The sequence below is a fragment of the Setaria viridis genome, chromosome 5, assembly GCF_005286985.2.
Source record: "Setaria viridis chromosome 5, Setaria_viridis_v4.0, whole genome shotgun sequence".
In the NCBI taxonomy this organism is placed as follows: Eukaryota; Viridiplantae; Streptophyta; class Magnoliopsida; order Poales; family Poaceae; genus Setaria; species Setaria viridis.
The window spans coordinates 1,940,826-1,963,352 of NC_048267.2; the positions used below are offsets into that span (position 1 = coordinate 1,940,826).

Sequence of the window (22,527 nt, forward strand, 5' to 3'; positions counted from 1 at the left end):
GGTGTGTGCTCTGTTTCACCTCCAATTGAATATGGCGGATCGTTGAAACCAAATTCAAAACCATGTACGAGCACTAAAGGGGAATCCCAATCCTAGTTCCAAACACTTTTACTCCAATTCAAAATTTGATTCATTATTTTTTTGGAAAAGTGGGAAATTAAACAATTTCGCAGTTTTAGTCCCTGGTGATTATTTTAAATTTTACTAAGAAGGTGAGTTTTGCTTTGCCAACCCAAATACATATTTTTGTAAATCTCTCGTTGCCCATCAACCTAACTTTGTTTTGAGCTTTTCATTCATTTTCCTCTCGCCATCAAAACAAATGTGTTGTGGCAAAAAAAAAATATAGAACGTGCATTGCAAGTATTTCATTAAGAGACTTGCATCAACATTTTAAAAGGTATGAACCTGAAAACATGATACCGCAGACCGCACGTGCAACACATGAGCCATCTCTAGACTAGAAGATCATCAGTTTTAAAACTACACATCCAAATTGCAAAGATACTAATGTCTGGCTATGTCTCCATCTTTTTTGGTTAAGAAATCATCTAGGTTTCTTTCTAATAGCTAAAAGGTGTCTCACAATCGATCTCATGGGATGCAATTAAGCGAACTCGCGAATAGGTCATTTTTTGCGGTGTTTCTAGGAGATTCACTGAAATAAGAAAAAACTGCTCATACCAAATCATTGAATTAAATGATTTTTATTTGTTAACTCTGCTGATAATCAATTGGTCAATCAGATAACACTACAAAACAGTTCGGTCATTAGTAGCAGAGCATGCGTACGTATAGTACATCAGTCTATCGATCAGTATAGCGGTTGCTGCAAGATATCGTCCAAACTCCACCAGTTGTCTCCAGTTTCTCCCAATCCAAAGTCCGGCAGCAGGCCGGCGGAATCCGCGTCGTCGTGGTTGGCGCGAGCAAGAAGCTCCGACCAGCTCTCGTCGAACATGCTGTTGTCACCGGTCGTGGCGCTCGAGCAGCCGTTTTGGCATTGCTCGGGGGTGGACCAAGCCGCCATGGTAGGACTGCTCGCCTGGAACTGCGCCGCCTCCCATGACGACGATGATCCGCCGGTCACACACGACGTGGCGTCCGGTGACGGCGCGCGCGCGCAGCTGCTGCTGATGGGTGCAACGGCGTTTTGGCACGCCGGCTGAGAGGAGGAAGGCGCGGAGTAGTAGCAGTGAGGAACATCGGCAGAGGCGGCCAACTCGTCGGCGTGGATCCTCTCGAGTAGCCGCGGCATCCAGAGGTTCCTCATGGCGTCGTGGAAGCGGGCGCTGCCGACGTCGCACCCCAGCTGCTTGGCGTGCTTCTGCACCCGGGTCCGCCAGTAGTTCTTGACCTCGTTATCCGTGCGCCCCGGGAGGTTCGCGGCGATCTTGGACCAGCGGTTGCCCCAGCGGGAGTGGAGGTCGAGGATGAGCAGCTGCTCCCGCGGGGTGAACCCGCCGCGGCGCACGCCGGGGCGGAGGTAGTTGAGCCACCGGAGGCGGCAGCTCTTGCCCGTCCGCCGCAGCCCCGCCTCGAGCGCCAGCTCGTTCCACCGGCCCTCCCCGTGCGCCGCCACGTAGCCCGCCAGCAGCGCGTCCTCCTCCGCCGTCCACGGCCCCCGCCGAAGCTCCGCCGCTGACGACGGCAAGCCGCCGCAAGGAGACATCGACCACAGCGCTTCCATCTCGGAGCGACCGCGCTGGAGGGAGCTCGGAAGCTGGAGAGTGGAGTGAGTGAGCTTGATGGGAGCTGTGTGTGTGAACGTGCGGCGAGGTTGTCGATGGGGAGAGGGGGCAGGGTGGGCGCGCGTGGGTTATATAGTGGGGGTGCGGGGAGGCGCGTGGTGGTGGGGTGGTCAAACGGGGAATAACTGGCATGTGGCCGCAATGGCGATAGTTTAGCGCGGCCGCGCACAGGAGGAGGAGGTGCGCGTGGTGTTGGATTGCAGTCGCCGGTGAGACGAGTTGTTTAATCGGGTTAATCGCCTCGGCAGCGTGGCGAAGGTTTGAACGTTGACCTGATGCGACGACGACCTTTCTCCGGCTACGCGAGGGATGCAACTTGGCTTTGTTCTTTCTCGCTCGATCGCAGCTGGCTTTTTCTTTTCTGTACGCATCGGTGCGGTTTGGTCGTCGGGGTGATGAGGAACAGGGGTCTGGCTGGGTTAGTCAATTAGTGCCGTGGAATCGATTCTACTCCTAGGTCCTAACGGTTATGGATCAACTCACAACAAGGTACCCGGACTCTGGTGACAAATACTAAGTAGCATTCTAAACATCATCAAATGGTTTCGAAACAATTTTGACAAGTACTTTAATTTAAAGAAAAATATCTATAGCAAACACCAGATTATATTAAAATGAAACTACTCATCACAGCAAATCTAGTGGTAGTATTTTCAATTATTCAAGCTCAGTGCATGAAAAGTAATTTGCAACAAAATGTTAAAATGATATTACCGCACATGATCCAAAACGTCGCTTATTCGTCACGGAGCAAGTAAAAAAGTAAAGTTGGTCTAAAGAGGAGGGACAAATTGTTGTTAAACTCATGAATATATGCCAATTAAAGATCGATCGTGCGTGTGCTCTTGCATCTATTTCACATAAGTGATGCATCAAAAGTAAAGTACTTTGTTCTTTTCGGGTATGATACTCTACATATTCCCTGCTATCCAGACGCGAGTTTGGGCATGAGGTGTGCTTTAGGATATAATCTAGAAATACGTGTTATGAATGAAGTGCTTGATATTTTTGTATGGATTCAAGTTTAGGGCATGTTTGGTGAAGGACAAAAGCATTTAGTAACATTCGTAAGCTCCGCCTCCCTTCATCACCAAGCATATTCAAAGTTAGCACCATATCCATCCACATTCAAATGAGTTGGGAAATATTGTGTACACTAGGACTCATGTTGCATAGATTGTTTAGTAAGAATATAATCACCTTTTGGTGTATTCGGTATGAGTGCGCGCAAAACACTATGTGATGTACAATATATATATACATATATATATATATATGTTTATCATTCTTTTAATACAAAGACGCTTATCTTTCCTACACATTCGAGAAAAAGAAAAGTAGAAGTATTGCTTCCAACCCGTCAAGTGAACAAACATTACATTGGAAACAAACATGTAATGATATAACTAAAGCACTACTTAAATACAGGCAACATTCCAGCTGCAATAAGGGATTTTCAACTAAAACCAGAACAAGACATCGACGAGTTTTAAGCAACTTCTAGCTGTATTTAGGGAATCCTCATTTCCCAAATTAGAGCTTTTAACTCCAAGAGAGGAATAAGGTGTCATGCAACAACTTGCCTGTGAATACCAATAGTACCGAGTTGGTATGGACAGGTAATGCACATTTTTTTTTGGGGGGGGGGGGGGGTGAGGGGGGAGGAGAAAGGTTCAAATAGCATGAAAAATTAAGAAGAGGATCAAGAGGGACATGAGAAAGGTTCAAATAACATGAGGTGCCTTTTTAGTACTAGTGAGTTGGGGGTGGGGGCATCAGCAGTCCAGCGGTACTAGAGACAAAAATTGGCACCTAACCATCACAATGCACAATTGCATTGCGCCATGATGCTGCCGCCTCCATTGTGGGGGCAGGTATCTGCCTGCTCTGTGTCTCTCCTTTTAGCAACGCTGGAGCTGAGTAGGCATTGTCTGCAGTGCCAATGCAACCATCTTTAATTCGATGCAAACAAGACCTATCATTTGAGTTGACGCTAATTAAAATAAACAATTCTAGAGAAAAAGTTTGAGAAGCCAGGAGCAATATAAAATCACATTCAACCACATGAATGATTAAATTGACCTGTGCCATGCCGCCGTACGGTTTATCTTCGGCTACGTAATACTCCCGCATAATAATATCAATGAACCTATAAAAGCTAAAATGACTTATAATTTGGAACGGATCTATATACATAATAATATCTATAAATCTAGAAAAGCTAAAACAATCTACAATTTAGAACGGAGGGAGTATATCTACTGTACCTTGTCCCTATCTAGTGTCCCTTTCTATCTAGCTTAGGCACTAGAAAGTAGAAACGAAACGTGCTTCACTTGGTCTAAATTTTTCTTTTGAACATCCCAAACATAAACATGATTAACGCAGGTCTCAAACCTGACCGGCTTTAACCCAAAAGTTAAGTGCTTTTTTAATAGTGCCGCACTGGTTCATGCATCTTGTTTAAGTTCTCGCGAGCTAGTCTATTGTTCAACCAATAGCAAGGTCAGAAAAAAAGAATGAAGAGGACTTCAGAGGGGAAAAAAAGTACTATCAGAAGATGTGGAACTGTCACATCAACCATTCTGTCACACTCCACTACAAAAATGGGGGGCGATAATTCTTCACGGCTGGTACAGTGCATGATCAGAAATTGCGACACCGAAGAAACATTTATATTCTGAACTCTTGGAGTCGCAATTTAAAAGGAATTTGTACGGTTTTTTTCTGACAATGAATTTAGGAAATTCAGTCTTTGAGCACAACATTTACTCCTAGTAATTTCTTCAGTAAAATATTGCTATCATGGGTCCACAAAGTATGCTACTACTAGGTCAGTGTCACACTTCCAGTTCTAGAAAAAGGTTGCATTATATCCGTGCTTCTGGAAGCCCACTGTAACGCGGCCACGCGAGATATGACAAGTTAAAAAAAAAGAAAAGAAAAGAAAAGAAAACACGAGACATGACAGTAAGCATATATTATCGAATTTGTTGAGCTTTACGTACGATGTACGTTTTCGTTGTATAAGCTCTTTATTTCAACAAGACAAGGTTTGAATTTTGAAAGGCAATTTTGTTACTTCTTTTCTTTTCTTTTCTTTTCTTTTTGAGAGTAGCCAAAATTTGAACATATGAAAATGAAAGCCAGCCGGCCCCACTACTCCTTTGACAAATCGTTGTGCCTCTTGCCAGCAGCTATACTAGTAGGTTGATTAGATTTGGTTGAGAGGAAAAGAGCCTAAATTTCTTAGGTTAAGATGGAAGAACTGAACTTGAATTGTAGACATGCAATTACCCACGCTTTGGAGCAGATGTGCGTCTGATCCGGTAGGACCCAGCCTTTTTTAACACGTAGAAGATCTTGCCTACCCTCTCTGCTCGTAGCTTGTCGACGATCCGTAACGGTATTCGAATCCTGATCGACACGGTTAGTTCACTAATCAAACATATAATGATAAGGTCGATCGACGACAAACTAAAGGTAGATCTTTCCAAGATGCTAAGTTAACAGGACCTACTTGATTAGCTAGGGACGGATAAACAAAAATAAGTTAAAGCTTGTAAGTATAGACGACTTGATTTCAATTGTAGCTAGATTTAATAGTAGGTGGTGAATGGTGGTCGATTTGGGCACATGGTTTTACTGTTATGTGAAGTTTAATGAATTGATTATGCTGTGTTCGTCGGAACTGAAGGGGAGCTTAGTATCTTAGTTTTTTACTACATCCATTTTAAATTGTAGATCATTTTAGCTTTTCTAGATTCATGAATATTATTATGTATTTAAACGTATATTATATCTAGGTATATAGCAAAAACTATACACCTGGAAAAATCAAAACGACCTACAATTTGTGACGGAAGAAGTAGAAAATTTGTTTGATGAGAAAGCATACGGACCATTACACAATCACAAACAAAGAAACAAAATGAAAATTATGAACGACGACGGATCATTTGTGCTGTGAACAAATTCCTTGCTTTATCGATAATATCTTTAATGAGACCCAAGATTAAGGATGCTGTTTGCTTTGAAGACCATATTATTCCTTTCAAGCCAAATCTTTCAAATTGTGAGAAGGACTAAAGGGTCAAAACCTATCCTATTTGGTTTTGCGACTAACTTTCAACCTTTTTAGCCACCAATGCATCAATTCCGCTCCCACATAGTAGCCTACATCTCCCTCGTATGCGCGGTCATGTATGTTCAGCGATCTATCACTTTTCATCTCGAATTGTAAAGCCTTATGCATGTAGATGGGTCATTCATTCACCGGTCATCGATCATACCATGACACGAAGATGAGTATGGAAATGTAGGTCGTTTTTATTTATCGTCAAACTTACATAATTTCAACAAAAAATCTAGAATATTGACACCTATAATACCAAACAAATACACAATCAAGATACATTTTTATGGCAAATTTAATAAAATTAATATGATGTTGTAGATATACTTTTACTTAGTCGAAATTAGAGAATTACCATACAACAATTCAAGCCTCAAACGGAAAAAGGCGACGTAGGAAAATTACAATAGAGACAAGTTAGGACGCCGTGTCAGTGATGTATTTGCGGCATGGCCAACGCCGTGGGCTGTCTCAAAACGGTGGTCCTCTACCTAACATGGGCCAAACCCATGTCAACCAAGGCAGGCCACCTCCTTTTAACTGTGCTTCATGGGCCCATGGAAAACTAGGCTCCTTGTTCTACTGTCTACAACGCTGAAGCTGTTGAATTGCTGAAGAAGTGATGATACGTTTTCGGGATGATTTGTTTCTTCAGAATCGTGCGCTTGCACTAGGAGGGTTTCTTGCAAAATTTCAGAAATCAGTAAAAAATTGAGGTAAATCCTACGGGCAAATTTATTTCTAAAAAATACGAAGTTCCCTTGCGAAATAGTTTCCCTTCCATCAATCGAGTGGCATGCAAAATGAGAGGGGAAAAAAACTTAACTCAGGATGGAACAAGAAAAGAAAATGAACGGAGAGAAACAAAATCAGATCACCCAAGCAGCGCAAGCACAGTAATCCAATAGCACCACGAGACCCTGCTAGAGCACTCCTCGCACAGGTACAGCCACACACCACACACCTATTTCCTTTTTCTGACAGTCTGATCAGGGCATCAGGCTGCTGAAACTGCAACCCGTATTACATGCATGTATGCCCTCCGATCATCGCCGCCGGCGTCTCCCATTTCTTCCACTAAACTATATTGCCTTATTTGCCACCCACCCCTCCAAGATCTCTGACACGTCGTTGGCCGAGTACATGTACGACGACGTACGTAAGCTTGAGCGTCGCCATCACCCGTGGCCCCGATCAGTTGCTGCCGTTTCGGGGCCCCGTGTCCTTGTTGGGGCTAGTTGCAGAGAACACCGGCGGCAGGGGGGTGACGGCGTCGACGCGATTGCTTGCGACGGCAGGCTTCCCCTTCAAGCCCAGCCCCATGCCGGCCTCCTCGTCGCCCTTGTCGTTGTCGAGGCCGCCCGGCTTGTCCATCTCCCTCCCCTTGCCCCAGAGCACCATGTACAGCCCGGCAACGATGAGCACCGACCCGATAGCACTGCGAGCGACGACGGTTTGTCAGCATGAATAATGGAAATCAAATGCTGCAGCAGAGCAGAGAGGGATAAAAATGGAGGATCGTCGTCACCTCCCGACGCGTATCTTCTCGCCGAGGATGGCCCAGCCGACGATGGCGACGACGACCATCAGCAGTGGGCTGAACATGGACACGTACAGCGGCCCGCGCACCTGGATGCACCACGACATGATCGCGAACCCGATCCCGGACCCCACGACCCCCTGCATTTATTTGCGTCGATTCGCGCATCAGTGGATGTAACTTGTAAGAACTCAGGATCGATCAGAGGTCTGAGATCTTACGATGTAGAGCACGGAGTAGAGCCTGATGTCGAACCCGAGCTTCCACACGTCGAGGCTCCGGTCCATGGCGGCGCTGACGCCCGCGCACTGTGCTCCCGCCATGAGGCACATGATGGCCGTGCTGGTGTAGGGCGCCGAGAAGTCCTCCGCCATCCTGGTCTGCATGACGAACCAGACGGCCCAGGCGGCGCAGCTGGCGATGATGAGGACGTCGCCGAGGATGGCCCCGGAGTGCCCGCCCGCCGCCGCCGCGGCGGGCGCGGACGCCTCCGACGTGTGCTCGGCGAAGCGCCAGTGGATCGGGGACTCCCACAGCCTGAGCACGGGGCCCTTGTAGAAGGGTATGATCATGGAGCCCCCCACGCAGACCGCCGTGCCGACCAGCTTGGCCTGCCCCGCCGGCGTGCCCGGCCGCACCGTCTCCATCTTGAGCGCCGCCGCCATGACGAAGGTGAGCGCCGGCAGCGTGTTGCTCAGCGCGCACGCCACCGTCGGGGTGGTGGACTTGAGCCCCACGAAGTAGAGCACCTGGTTCAGCGTCGCCCTGCGAATTGTTGATGCATGTCAGTGAGTAACCGGACAATTGGCCCCGACAAGATGAAATTCTGTGTCTGGGTTTAATCTGCAGACTGAACCTGCAAGTGTCATGCTCTGAACCCTGGCTGTCTCGACCGGGTCTGACCATCTTTCGAAAGGGTTACGCACTGCTAAGATACATCTACTACGACCTGTGTGTCAGTTATGTGGACGTGGTTCATCGATCAAGTGTCAGTCAGTGTCACGTCACATCAGGAACATCCCCAGAAATCTGGGGACACCCGTTTCATCTGAAAAGCGCTTTGTTCACCTGCTTTCTTTTCGATCACCATGCCTATAGTTTCCCCCGGGTTTCGGCTAATCCGACGACGATCATTCGGTTGTGTGGCTGGGCGCGGCAACGGCAGAGCCAGCGGGCATGTCCCTTTTCCTCGGAAGGAGGGCGACGCTCCTGCACCGCACAGATGTGGGAGCGCAAGGGCCAGCACAGATGTCGGATGAGAGAGAGAGAGAGAGAGAGAGAGAGAGAGAGAGAGACAGCTCGGACGGACGTACCCGAAGATGGAGGAGATGAAGATCTGGAGGAGCACTTTCTTGGTGATTTTCGCCCCGCTCCTACTGCACGCAGACGCAAAAGAACAGTTAATGGTGAGCTGCAAGAAGAGGCTCTCATGCACGGTGCAGAAAGAGAAACAAGCAATCTATTCCTGGCATATTGTAGATCGAGAAACCACTGAATATGTTGCTTTCCAATAAATGCTGCTCAGATCAGTAACTGTTTCTGGAGTAACAAACAAGACAGCTGATCGATGGACCGAGCAAGCAAGTCCTTTTTCTTAAAAGGAAAGAACGGCTTGATCTGAGAGAAAGCACTGAAACGCCCACTGAACCGAAAGCACCCAATACTTAAAGAAGAGATCTCCTCATCGATTGAACATGGAAAGCAAACTAACAGATACGGCGTGCATGCATCTACGACTCAAATTAAAACGATCGATCGACCCGGGATGCAGAGAAGGTAGGTTTTACATACCTCTCGAGCAGGTAGGCGATGGGGGCGATGAAGGCGGCGGCGATGAGGTTGCGGTAGGCGATGAGCACGTAGGGGCTCATGCCGGCGTCCAGCGCTAGCTTGGACACCACATTCATACCGGCGAAGCCCAGCTGCACCAGCACCATCGCGACGGGGGGCACGCAGTCGTTCCCCATGGCCGGCCGCCGGCGAGATCGATCGATCACCGAGCTCGCTCTCACTCCTGGTCCCTCCCTCTCCCTCTCCAGCAAGATTCCTGCTAGCTAGCTTACTGATGAACTACCGATGCTACACACCAATTAACGCTAGCTGTTCTTGAGAGGAGGGAATTCAGGGGCGGTGGTGGTATTGATCACTGACGAGCTAGCTAGCAGGGAGAGGCCGGCCAGCTAGCTACTCAGTGTGCTAGCTACTTGCACGAGAGAGATAGGTGCGGGAGTGAAGGGGAAGGGAGAGAATGTGTGCGCATATATAGGGAGAGGCCGGTGTGGTGGCCACTGGCCAGAGGCATCGGAGAGAGGGCGGCCAAAACGTTGGAGAGGGAGGTGGTGGTGGTGGTGGCGATGACTTGCCGCAGTGAAACCTGCTGAGGTGGTAACCGAAAAAGGGACGAGCCCGCAAGCCGAAGGAAAGGCCCGTCAGCTAGCTACCTGCGTGCTAGTGGTCTGGTCGATAGGCACGCAGGCAGCTGGCCGCGTGCTTAATTGTCACAAGCAAACGTGTGCGCCCGATCCCGTCCACCCGTGCAAGCTGTGGCGACCAGCGGCGCGCGACGCCGCCGCCGCGTGCGCATGCCACGCCTGGCGCTGGCCATCCGGCGGCTTCGTGTCGCGGGCGTGGCCATCAGGGCTTGGCAGCCGCGGGATCACGGTTGGAAATAGAATGAATGTCTTTGATTTGTTCGTGAACATGCGCCAAATCTTCAATAAATACTACAAATCATTCGAACTACATGGTTCACGCAAGAGAGATGGGAGAGATTCATGAATGCCGAACACATCTTCAGGTTGCGAACTTGGTTTATTTCTCATTCTCCAGGTGGTTCCTTGCTCGGCGCTCCGACTCTTCGCCCATCCAAACAAACGCGCGTGTGTGTGCTGTGTCAGGGCAAAGCCCCTTTGCCACATACATCCACGATCAGCATGATGAGCTTGCGGTAACCGAAACCGTTCGAAAAGCCAAGAAGCTGGCCACGGGTTTGTTCTTCCCGTGTTACCACCATGCGCGTGTGACATAAGATTCTTCCCAGCTCTGAAGCCGCGTGATCCTGAACGAGAGGGATGATAGAACGCACTTTCTGGCACCAGTCCACCATTACTACTTCACCCCATGCATCTACCGCCGTCGATCCTGAGCTCTCGATTTGGAATGGCCGGGGTGATCGGTGATCCAACTGCATTGCTCTCTTCAGGAATAGATCAGGACAGCTAGCTAGGTTGAACATGCCGTTGTGATCTCCCTTTCAACCAGAACTCCAGAGGGAAAGTAGAAACCAAAGAGGCATCCTGGATTCTCTTTTGTGCCTGCTATATTCCGCTAACGTATACGTTTTTTTTTTCTTTCAATAATGCGGCGGGGTGGCGTATACAGATAGTTTCTGTGTCCAAACAAATTTGAGTTGGATCTTCGTCGGACAGCTTTTTGACCCATTTCGCCTAACTGAAGTAGCTAGTGCGCCAGGTTCGTTTTCTTGAACGCTACGGGATCTTCGGTTGCCAGGTTGACACATCCGGCCTCAAATCAGCAAAAATCATGGTGAAGTTCTAGTACTAAAAATTGTGTCGTGTAGTAATTACTACGACATAAGTTCGGCTATCTTCCATCATGACCATTTTATCGAGTCATTTATGAAATTTAATCTTATTATTTCCATTTAAATCAGAGTTATAAGTACATCGGAATAAATGTATCTTGAGATGCAGGTGAAAATTGCGGACCTATTTGTTCCATCTTGAAGCCATTTCTTGGCCAATGCTCATTGCATCCATCATTTGCTTTTAAACCCACTAGTTATCATTGCTTCTAGAGTCCAAACGAAACATACAAGTAATGCATGGTTCGTTTTAATTGATTGTACTCCAATCATCTCCGTATTACACTATCATTGGTATACCTTACCGTCGTCTCCAATCATCTCCGTATTAAGGAGCCCTGCCATGCTTATTAGTAGCACAGCAGTTAGTTTTATGCCTGCAATAACTTGTTAATTATCTAGGCACGAGTTGTTCACATTTACTTTCCCCTTTGGAAAATTTGATTCTACAGCCCTATGATTTGATTATTAAGTTTTCATGCCATGCTGTTCAGTTTAATTTGCCCTACTGTCCACCCTTACTACTATAATTGCATTCTGCAAGCTATAGGATTCTCTACAAGATCACATAAAAGCACTTCAAACAATCAGCTAAAAGTTTACGTAGAGCATCGTCGTCATTGCTAGAAGGACATGGGCGAGAGCTACAGGTTGTTCCTTAGAATGTTTTTGTTTGAACACTTTATGTACGTCATCTCCACACACTGCATGTATTTTTTCGGATGCAGGAGAAAATTGCATGTGGAACTAAATATTCCACATTGAAGCCATTTCTTTCTTTTTGGAACAATTTATTGAAGCCATCCAATGTTAACTGCATCCATCATTTGCTTTTAATATCACTAGTTATCATTGTTTCTATAGAGTCCAAACGAAACATACAAGTAATGGTGCATTTTGATTCGTCTTTCCCAAAATTATTGCTATGACTCAGACTGTACTATGCTATCATTGGTATACCTTGCCATCATCACCAATCATCTCCCGATTGAGGAGCCCCTTTCTTATAGTAGCAGCAGTTAGTTTTATGCCTGAAATAACTTGTTAATTAGGCGGAGAAAGTTGGCACGAGTTGTTTACATTTACTTTAGGAAAATTATTTGTACTGCCTTATGATTTGATTATTAAGTTTCTACATCATGTTGTTTAATTCAATTTGTTTATATTCAGCCTGCTTTATTTTTTCCCCAAATTGCCCCCTCTTACTATACTACTTTTTAAAGAGGGCATGCTCTTACTGCTACTACATTGGCATACTGCAAGCTATGGAATTATCTACATTGAGACACTACTTGACCCTTCTCCTTTCCCCTGCTACAGTAAAGAGCGGAGGCGGCAGGCGATTCTCTTGGCTCCAGTTCGATGCGCCCGCTTCCCCCTCCTCTCCGGTGACCTTGTCGGTGCCGGAGAGGGAGGAGAAGCCAAATCAGCCGGGGGCTGTGCAGTTTCTAGGCCTAGGGTAGGTTTTAGACTAAGGTTAGAATAATTTGCTCCATGGTGGCTCCACTGCATGGTGGCTGGTTTCTCTTTGTCATCAGCGGTGGCGGCGGCCGCCGCAGGGATAGCAGCACGTTGGTGAAGCTTTTGGTCTTCTAGACCGATTCCGACGAGGCTTTCTTCGTCACTTGGTCTGTGAGGTTAGTGTTCTCCTTTGTTATGATAGAGGGTGGATTGGTTCCCCCTTTCGTGGGGCTTTTCTCTGTGCTGTTGGCGAGTTCAGCAGTTGTGGGTCACCGATTTCATCGATGGCGCTGGAGTTCTTCTCTTTCAAGACTGCAATGACGACGGCCGATGCGCGCTAGAGGGAGATGCTTTGCAGCTACAAGCTGGAGGTCCCGTTTGATGTCTTGCTGAAGTTCTTATCTTGGACGATGTCTTCCTTCCCTGACTCCGGTGGATCTTGAAGAGAGGCAAAGTCCAGGAGGTGTGCGAGGATACAAGGACCTTAGGTTCAAATTTGATCTCTAGGGTCCTTTCTGCAATTTTACACTCATGGAGGATATGTGGTGTGGACTATGTTGTAATTTCCTACTCCTCCAAGGTGTTAGATGTAAAAGCCTGGCTTTTATAAACAGGGTTCCAGTCCCTTCGCAAAAAAAAACATTAAACAACAAACAGCTAAAAGCTTGTGTAGAGCATCGTCATCGTTGCTATAAGAACATGGGTGAGAGGTATCTGTGTTTTTTTTGTTCCTTAGAATGTTATTGTTTGAACACTTTATGTTCGTCATCCTCCACGCACTGTATGTATTTTCATATGCAGGAGAAAATTGCATGCGGACCTATCTATTCCATCCTGAAGCCATTTTCTGTCCAATAATGTTAGTTGTATCCATCATTCTCTTTTAATCTCACTACTTACAATAATTGCTTCCAGAAGGAAACAGCATACAACAAATGGTTCGTTTTTATTTGTGTTTCCCAAAATTATTTCTATGACTTTGCCATCATTGGTATGCCTTACTTATCATCATCGCCAATCATCTCCACAATGAGGTGCCCCTCGCTTATAGTAGCACCATTTAGTTTTATTATGCCCGAAATAACGTTTTAATTAGGAAGAGAGAAAGCTGGCACGATACTAGCCGTGTCAGTAGTATCTGTATCTAACATTCTAGTTATGCGTTCTGACCTAGGTCAATTGCGTGGTCAAATTGCGAAGACCCCGTTTTTCTTATGGAGCAATGCATGCGTACATGCAGAGTTCCTACCTTGTTCCGCACTGCAAAGACCGGCCGGTCGATGAGCGCCGAAAGAAATCACGAAACCTGGCTGAAGAAACGAGCTACTGCACGTACTAGTTGTGGGAAAGAAAACAAATTGAGGTAGAGCGTGTCGGTCCCACAAAACCGCCGGAACCTGGACCCGTGCAAGCAAAATGCAGAGGAACCCGAAGCCCCGGCGGCGTCCCGGACGTCGGGACGGGACGTTAGTTTGAAGGCGGCGGGCCGGCGGCGCTCGTTAGATGCCATGGCAGCCACGTCACGACGCCCACCGTACTCAAGCCAGCCGTTGGTCCATATCGACGTGCGCTCCAGCTCCCACCTTCTTTACCACACGTACACGCTTGCGCCGAACGCACGCATCGGCCGACCGCCGGTTCCCGTTCGCGGCGTGCCTGTCTGCTGTCTGCCACGGCAAAAACGGAATGCATATGCGGATCCAATACTTACAAAGGAGAAGGCAGCGTCGTCGTACGTGTAACAAACTGCGTGTACACGCACGTACCAGTGTTATTCCCTGCCAACACTGTACCTACACGCGTGTGTATATTTGAGCATGAACAACTCGTGCGTGTGCAGTAACGTTTAATCTCTTCCCTTTGCTACTAGTAGCGATACTCCCGCCATGTTCCTATGCATGCATGTAGTAGAGTCATTGAGCAGCCGGACAGTCTCGCCACGGCCGGCTATCTAGCCTCGATACAGACGACAACAATGCAAGTGCATGCCCGGAGTTCATGCCGGAATTGCCGCGCGCACGTCACGTTTCCGTTCCAGCCAAGCGTGCGCATCGTCAGGCGGCTCATCTGGTTACCACATACGGAGCTGACGCGGCGACGTGCCTGCGCTGCGCACCAACGCAATCAATCAATCGGCAAATCGCCGTCAAACCAAAAGAGTGCATGGTGGGCGGCGATCGGGTCAGGTGACGCGTTCGACCTGTGCTGCCCCGTCCTTATTGCCTCTCGGCGGCCGCAGGCGGACGAGCTGGAGGGACCGCGGTGGCGTGACAGCGACAGCATCGGCGGAGAAGCAACCCGCCCCCCCCCCCCCCCCCCCCCCCCCCCCCCCCCCCCCCCCTTTCAGGCGCGCGTCATCGAGAGCTCATATGGCTCGACGGCACCGAGACACCCAGCCAACTTTGCCGCCATCCATTCTCATCTCATCTGAGGATTATTGTTTCGGCAAGGGACCAAGGAGGCGACAGCCATCTCTTTAGTTTGGAGATGGGCTGGTGGCTAAATATCTTTTAACAAATGGATGGGAAACTGTGTCGAGAATTTTCTAGCTTTTCACTCGAGAAGACCTAGCTTATCCTGCCTTCTCCCTCTGTTTTCTTTTATTTTTCATTTTTTTACAGAGTCCTTTAACTGTTTTTTAACGTAACAAAGAAACAAAATGGAAAAGAGAGAGACATAACTTCAACATAATTCAAAGGATGGCCCAATTGTCCCTGAAAAGGGATCCAACTAGCTCGTCAAATAAAGGCCCAACATTGACGGAACTAAAGATACTCCACGCCGCGCAAGCACGCGAAGCCCAGTGCATTTCACTTCCTCTTGTGGATTCCGTAGCCCAACTATCATTGAAATCTTTTCAGCCCCGAACAGTAATGGCCCACTCTTGTTTTCTTCATAGGCCTCAGCTTGTGGCTGTTCTATTCCTTTCATTTTGTGGGCATTGGGCTTCTACTCTATTTGTTTTGTTTGTGGGCTGTTTTTACTTCCCACGTCACACGGTGCGGTCATCTAATTTCATTATCTTCAACTATGAGTAAGTGAAAATAACAATGTTTAGACTTCTCAGTTTGTTTCTTATGGTAATGGATGTATTCATTTTTTTTGCTTAATCTTTGTCTGGATCGATCTAAACATCTAGTCTTGTTTAGTTTCTATGTAATCAAACTTCTTAGGTCAAAGACGTTTTTTATCCCATGATTTAGAATCGGGTACCATTTCCTCTATGCTCTATTAAGCAATTTCCATTTCAGATGTGCAATGCATCAAAGTTTATCATCATTAAAGACATATTCACATGTTGGGTAGTAATACCGGCCATTTTATTTTAAAAAATACATGTTCATCAATGGAGTTCTTCTACTTTAGATGGGATAAAAAAAAGGTCGATGTGTTCTATGCTTCTATTCAGTTGATTTTTTTTTCACGCTTAATCCTATTAAGTTTGGCTCAAACTTGAAAGCTTTTCGGTCACTTTTTCTAGACGAGACAACAAAGCTACAGGTATGCCATACTTTTGTTAGATGAAAAACTCAATGGAGAACAAAATGAAAAAAAAAGTTTGGTTGCTAGCTAGGCACTCCTTTCAATGTTTTGTTGTGACAATAGACCTATTGATGCATGTGGTCAAGCTTTTAATTTCTTTGAGAGGAAAATTCTTTTAAAGGATATTTTTACACGAAATATTTTAAAATTTTAAACACCGGTGCATGTAAAGGTATTTAGATTTGTCATCTTAGAATTGCGTAACTAGTTTCCTCATAAGAAACATCTATGTACATTATACTGTTCACGTTAGAAGTTCTAGTTTATATGATGTTTTACATTATATTGTTTATCAAAATATGCATACTGGAGAAAATAAACAGTTCCTAGACGAAGAGGTGACAATGTAGGGTGCGTAGGAGTATTGTAATCGAGCCGATCGACTACATTTTATTTAGGACGAAAAAGTGCGTATTTTATTGATATAGCAGAAAATACAATACTACAGTCCTAGGAGGCCATAACAGGAAAAGAAAAGAAAAAAAAAGACTCACCCGGTTGGATTGGGACATCAAAGCGGGTTACCACTCAACTCAAATGCGGCCTCCCCACTCCACTCTCCACGGCAGCACCCACCAACATTCACGCTCATTTATTTGCCGAAACATCCAAGCGTGACCCTGTATTGATAGTGAACCGATGGAAACAGACTGCACCGCATCGAAAAGGCTACCGCCATGCGGGACCCTTCGCTGTAGTGCCGCTGCAAAATCACCCTCCACTTGACGGAGTGAAACCACCGAATCCGGACATCTCGCAGGTTGCCTCGCAGTCGCCACCACGATAACACAACGCGCAGGGGTCTTGCCACATCCGCTGTTGGACTCCACCTCGCTCTTGTCGCCTCGAAGAAACACCGTGCACGGGAGCCTCGCCTCTCCCGCCACGGTACTCCATGTCACGGATCCACTTCTTTTGTCGTCATCAGAGTGGTGAGCAATGCTACCCGACTCACCAGATCTCCATCGACCAACCAAGCCGCCGCCGCAGGTCGACTTCGCCTCGTTGCTTCGCCCGCGCTAAAACATCCACCGCCAAGTCAACAAACCAGAGAAGTCACTTGCGCCGTCTTCCGACGATGTACCGAGTAGCCCAGCCAAGCTCAGCAACCAGCCACGATCCGCTGCAAGCCTAGTTGTCCCATGATGTCGTTGCCGCAAGCGCCATCCTCTGATGCAGTCCCACGCCGCATTGACCGTTGCCAAACAACGCTAGCCACCGCGGTCCGCTGCAAGCAGCCAAAACAAACAACCATACGACAACCCCTGGCCACCGCCCTACCTGCGATCGCCTCCACATGGCTTTGACAACACTCGTCTAGCTTGCCACGCGGTGGAAGTGCCGCCACCAGCTGCGGCCGCCCATGACCAACGGACCAGCAATGTCACAAACCAAGATGGGTCTCTAGAGACGATACCTCCAAGGAGGGCACAACGCCAATGGCGCCGTCGTATCTTGTCCAAGGTCTGGATAGGGTTTTCACCTAGAGTACCTCGTGCAGCAGGGTTGTAGCTCAGACATGACGCCCTCAATGGGAGAACGACACCCTAGGGCGCCGCCGTCATCTCCACCAGCAAACGCCGGTGAGGGCTTTCGCCCTGAGCATCCCAACCCCACGCTGCACGCTCACGGCTCGACACTCTCGAACCACTGTCATGGCAGCCCATCTGGGGCGGCATCGCCACCGCACCTCAGCCTTCGCTTGCTTGCTGCCGCGTCACCGCGCAGCACACCGGGTCCCCACTCCTCACACCCTCCTCTATGCCGCGCGAGCCTCCACCAGAGCTAAGCCGCATTTCTCTCTTGTCGCCGCCTCCGCAACTCCTCAGCCGAGGAGAGGTGGCCCGACGACACCCGCAACACCACCTCGATGCTACCAGCGTGCTCCTACGCCAGGTGTCCCTGCCGTGCCTCCATGGCGTCGTTAGCACACCTTGCACAGGAGCTGTCGTGCCCCCGACCTGTCACTCGCCCCTCTCGGCCGCCATCGTGCTGACACCGTGCAACCACACGCCAGAGCGGCTGCTCTCCGTCCGCCATCGCTGGCTGGTCCTCTCCTTCACCCGCTTGGCGCCACCTCCCTCCGCGCCCGGGGCCAGCCTTCACGAGCCACGCCACTCAACCTCCTTCGTGCTGACGTCGTGGAGCCACGCGCCGGCCTCCATCCGTATGCTCCTTCCCCCACGCGACACCTCCTCACCTCCATGTTGTGACGCTGTCACTGTCGCCGTCGGCCCCGGCCACCACAGCCTAGACCCTCCGCGCGCCCCGTTAGATCAGAAGCTGCTACCAGAGCCCGACGATGAAGACACGCCAGACGATCGCCGTCCGGAGTAGCCACCACCACCGCTTCTCTTGCCGCCGTCCCGATCCCTCCTCCTTACCGTCACCGCTGATGCCGCAACCTCCTCGTCCTCGGGCCCAGGCCCTCCATGCGCCCCAGCTCCTTCTCGCCGGCCCCGCACGACCACTTCTCTGCGCATCCGGGATTGGCCGGGGGTGGCGGATCCAGGGGCGGGGAGGCCGGATCCGCTCACGGCGGAACCGGATTCGGTACGCCGCTACGCCGCCCGGCACCTAGCGCCTTTCTCGGGAGCCACCGGTATGCCCCCCCCCCCCCCCCCCCGCCGTCCTTGGGAGCCGGATGGGCTTCTGGCGACCCCTCCGGCGATGAGGTGGGGATGAGAGGCGGTGAGGTGGGTTGCCGGTGGCAACTGGGGCACCACCTGTGTCGCCCGCGGGGAGTGATGCGGGGGCTCGGAGCTTGTTCTCACAACTGTAATCTTTGAGACTAGCCGATCGACTACTAGTAGTGCAGAATTGAAATGGAATCCTAAGCTTTGGCAGCATTTGCGGTAGAGGCCAAATTATTCCTGATCGATGTCACGGGTGTAAGCGGTGTAAAGCTCACGCCGTCATGATTCACATGGCTAACCTGACATGTTTAACCCGCCCAAGATCCTTTCAAATTAATCACGCTCCAGTGTCCAACATGTCATGCTGCCGCGAGACAGTAAATTTCACCCCTCCTCTGCTTTCAATGATGTGAATCATGAGATCGACCAATGAATCGATCTGCTTCTGCTTTTTGTATAGCACCCGCTACTACATTTAATGGTTTAATCGTTATTACCCTCAGTAAAATAACGCCCAATGAAGTCTACTAGTTCTGTAGACGAATGATAATCTCTACGCTGCCAAGTTGATCGTGACCGCGAACGACAGCGCCAGCGCGTCGTCTCCGACGATGACGGCGCTGGCGCCCGCCGGCACGACAGTGTACGCCGTCTCCTCGACGATCGCGAAGTCCCTGCACACGTTGAGCGTGAAGGGCACCTCGACGACGGCCCCCGCGGGCACGAACACCCTCCGGAACGCCACCAGCTGCTTCAGCGGCGCGTCGCCCACCTCGGCCGGCGGCGCGGTGTACACCGGCACCACGTGGCCGCCGCCCACGCCGCCGGTGTTGCGCACCGTGACGGCGAAGCTCACGGCCTCGTCGCACCTGTGGCTGGCGACGTTGAGTGCCGGGCACGCCGGCGGCGGCGACGGCGCGGCGCCCGCCTTGTAGGTGAGCGTCTTGCAGTGCTCCCACGCGCCGATTGGGACGGTGACCGTGGCGCCGGCGGTGGCCGACGCGTAGCTGAAGGTGGTGTAGCTGAGGCCGTGGCCGAACGGGTAGAGCACCGCCGGGCCGCCGTAGAACTTGTAGGTCCGGCCGGGGTAGCCGTGCGCCGCGTCGGGACGCAGCGCCATGGACGTCATTGGGATTTGGTTCACGTACTCGTTCTTGAACCATGTCAGCGGCAGCCTGCCCCCTGTTTTGTGATGATCCAAGAAGAACGAAATTGTTTCAGAAACATTATTTTTGCAGATGTAGTGAATATATACGATATGAATTTGTAAAGCAATTACGCACCTGGGTTGTGTTTGCCGAAGAGGACGTCGGCGATGGCCGTGCCGCCTTCCTCGCCGGGGTACCCGGCCCAGACGATGGCGCCGATCTTCGGGTTGCTCTGCGCGAAGGAGACGTCGACGCCGCCGGCCGACATGATCACCAGGACGATTGGGTGCGGAGAGGCCTCGGCGACGGCACTGATCCATGTGGTCTGGTTCCACGGCAGGAGGAGATCCTCCCTGTCGTTGCTCTCCCTCTCCACGCTCATGTTCAGGCCGGCGATGACGATGGTCGTGTCGCCGAGCTTCGCCGTCCTGGCTGCTCTGCCCATCCCTTCCGCCGTGTCACACCCCCCGTTGTCGCAGGCGTGCACGTACGTGGCGTTCACCATCTTCCTTATGGCGTTGTATGGCGTCACAACCCTGCAAGGTTTACCTGTGTCGTTCAAGGTAGAAATCAAGAATCTTAGACGACAGGAACAGCATCGACAATAGTAACTTTTTGGTCTAACTGTCGAACAGTCAACAGTAAGAAACAACAGTACGCAGTGATTTTTTTCGCGAAAGTTACCTCGGTAGTCTCCGAGCATGACGTCCGTGGCATTGATGTGTTCCAACAGGCCAACTAACGACACGGAATTAATCCTGTTGGGGTCCAATGGGAGGCGGCGGGCATCGTTCTTTAGGAGGATCATCCCCTGCCTGGCGGCGTCGGCGGCTAGCTCCTTGTGCTCCTCGGTGCAGACGTCGCCGGCGCCGAGGGACTCGAACTCCGGCATGCCGTCGAAGAAGCCGAGGCGCATGAGGGTGAGGTAGACGTTGGTGAGCGCGTTGTCGACGTCGGCCTCCTTGATCTTCCCCTGGCGCACGGCGTCGACGCCGTAGGTGGTGAAGAAGTCCCGTGCGCCCTCCCAGAACATGCCGCAGTCGAGGTCGAGCCCGGCCTTCATGGCGGCGGCGGTGGCCTCGACGCCGGTGAAGTTGAGCCATTTCGCGTCCCGGACCATGACGCGCACCGAGTCGCAGTCGGAGACGATGTAGCCGTGCAGCTGCCACTGGCCCCGGACGGTTTCCGACAGGAGGCGCGCGTCGGCGCAGGCCGGGATGCCGTTGACGCGGTTGTAGGAGCACATGACGCAGCTGGCGTCGCCGTCGCGGATGCACATCTCGAAGGGGCGCTCGAAGGTCTCGACCATGTCGCGCTCCTGGACCCGCGCGTCGAAGGTGAGGCGGTCGGCGTCGAACCACGCGTCCACGTCGTAGGCCGCGAAGTGCTTGCAGCAACTGGACACCTTGATGGGCCGTGAGAACGGGTCCCGCTCCCCGGCGGCGACGGCGCCGGTGGAAACGTCCTGCATCCCGCGGACGAAGTTGACGGCGTAGCGGCCGACGAGGAAGGGGTCCTCGCCGGGGGTCTCGCTGGCGCGGCCCCACCGCGGGTCGCGCACCACGTTGATGTTGGGGCTCCAGTAGGTGAGCTCGGCGTGGCCGAGGTTGTACATGGCCCTGATCTCCGTCGACACCGCGCCGCCGATGGCACGCCACAGCGACTCGTTGAACGCGGCGGCGCTGTTGATGACGAGCGGGAAGCTGGTGGCGCCGGGCACCACGTCGCCGAACCACGTCCCGCCCGGGCCGACGTCGGACACGCCGTGCAGCGCCTCACCCCACCACTTGTACGGCGGGAGGCCGACGCGGGCCGCGCCCTCGGCCTTGTCCCCGAGGTTCCTCACCTTCTCCTCCAGCGTCAGCTGCCCCACCAGGTCGCGCACCCGGTCGCCGTACGGCAGCGACGCGTCGCAGTACCGGAAGCGCGACATGTCGAGGCCCAGCGCCGCGAAACGCGCCGGGTCGCACACCTTGGTGTAGTTCCTCCCGTTGGTGGTGATGGGACCGCGCCCGCCGGCGCCGGCGCCGGCGGCCGCGGGAGAGGCGGCGGCAATAATGGCGCACAGGAGGGCGGCCAGGAGTGCGGGAGGGAGCCGGCGGAACGAGGAGGATGCCGATGCCATTGTGGCAAGAGGCATCCTCTGCTCCGGGAGGCTCGGGCTGGACGAGGAGTGAACAGTTCCATGGGGGCGGTGTATATAGGAACTAGGGAGGGTGTGACCGAGTGACGAGCATCGTCTGCGACATGAGCACGCAAGGAGCGTGGAAGCTAAAAAAAAGACGGACCAGCTGGAATCCGGGAAATTCAGTGCGGTTGTTTATAACAGGATGAACAGCATGGTGCGCTTCAGGATCGTCTTGTCTTTGCTTCGCCAGGACAAGCTGTAAACCGGCAAGGGCATTAAGGCGTTCACGTTCCGGCGCCAGCGAGGATGATAGGATAGGATACGATGATGATAGGGCATACGGAGGAAGTAACTTCTTGTGCTCTTGGCAAATTAACCAGCATACGAGACGATACGATTATGGTCTGATGTGCACCCAAGTTAGGAGGAAGCTTGCCGTTGCCTTTTTACTCTGGTCGTCGCCTGCTTGTCTAGAACCGAGTGAGTTTCCGGCAGGTAAGACCGTAAGACATGTGCGACATCAGATTTGCAAGTGCAAGTAATAGGTGCTCGAAGTCTAAGAGGAGAGCCGTGAATTAGAC

General features: G+C 50.8%; 3 protein-coding genes across 3 annotated transcripts; all 3 read right to left on the reverse strand.

Annotated features, from left to right (window-relative positions):
• Positions 1-691: 691 nt before the first annotated feature.
• Positions 692-1,803, reverse strand: LOC117858289 (uncharacterized). Its single transcript, XM_034741331.2, has one exon. The coding sequence runs from the start codon at positions 1,688-1,690 to the stop codon at positions 815-817; it is 876 nt and encodes a 291-aa protein (XP_034597222.1). The 5' UTR covers positions 1,691-1,803; the 3' UTR covers positions 692-814.
• Positions 1,804-6,690: 4,887 nt separating this feature from the next.
• Positions 6,691-9,739, reverse strand: LOC117855846 (WAT1-related protein At1g09380). The gene is made up of 5 exons (XM_034738243.2): positions 9,218-9,739; positions 8,740-8,802; positions 7,648-8,191; positions 7,415-7,566; positions 6,691-7,324 (listed from the first exon to the last, which is right to left on the reverse strand). Exons 1-5 carry the CDS (start codon positions 9,391-9,393, stop codon positions 7,081-7,083), a joined length of 1,179 nt encoding a protein of 392 aa, XP_034594134.1. The 5' UTR covers positions 9,394-9,739; the 3' UTR covers positions 6,691-7,080.
• Positions 9,740-19,075: 9,336 nt separating this feature from the next.
• On the reverse strand, positions 19,076-22,190 carry LOC117854819 (beta-xylosidase/alpha-L-arabinofuranosidase 1). The gene is made up of 3 exons (XM_034737072.2): positions 20,503-22,190; positions 19,954-20,367; positions 19,076-19,852 (listed from the first exon to the last, which is right to left on the reverse strand). Exons 1-3 carry the CDS (start codon positions 21,956-21,958, stop codon positions 19,224-19,226), a joined length of 2,499 nt encoding a protein of 832 aa, XP_034592963.1. The 5' UTR covers positions 21,959-22,190; the 3' UTR covers positions 19,076-19,223.
• Between the last annotated feature and the right edge of the window lie 337 nt (positions 22,191-22,527).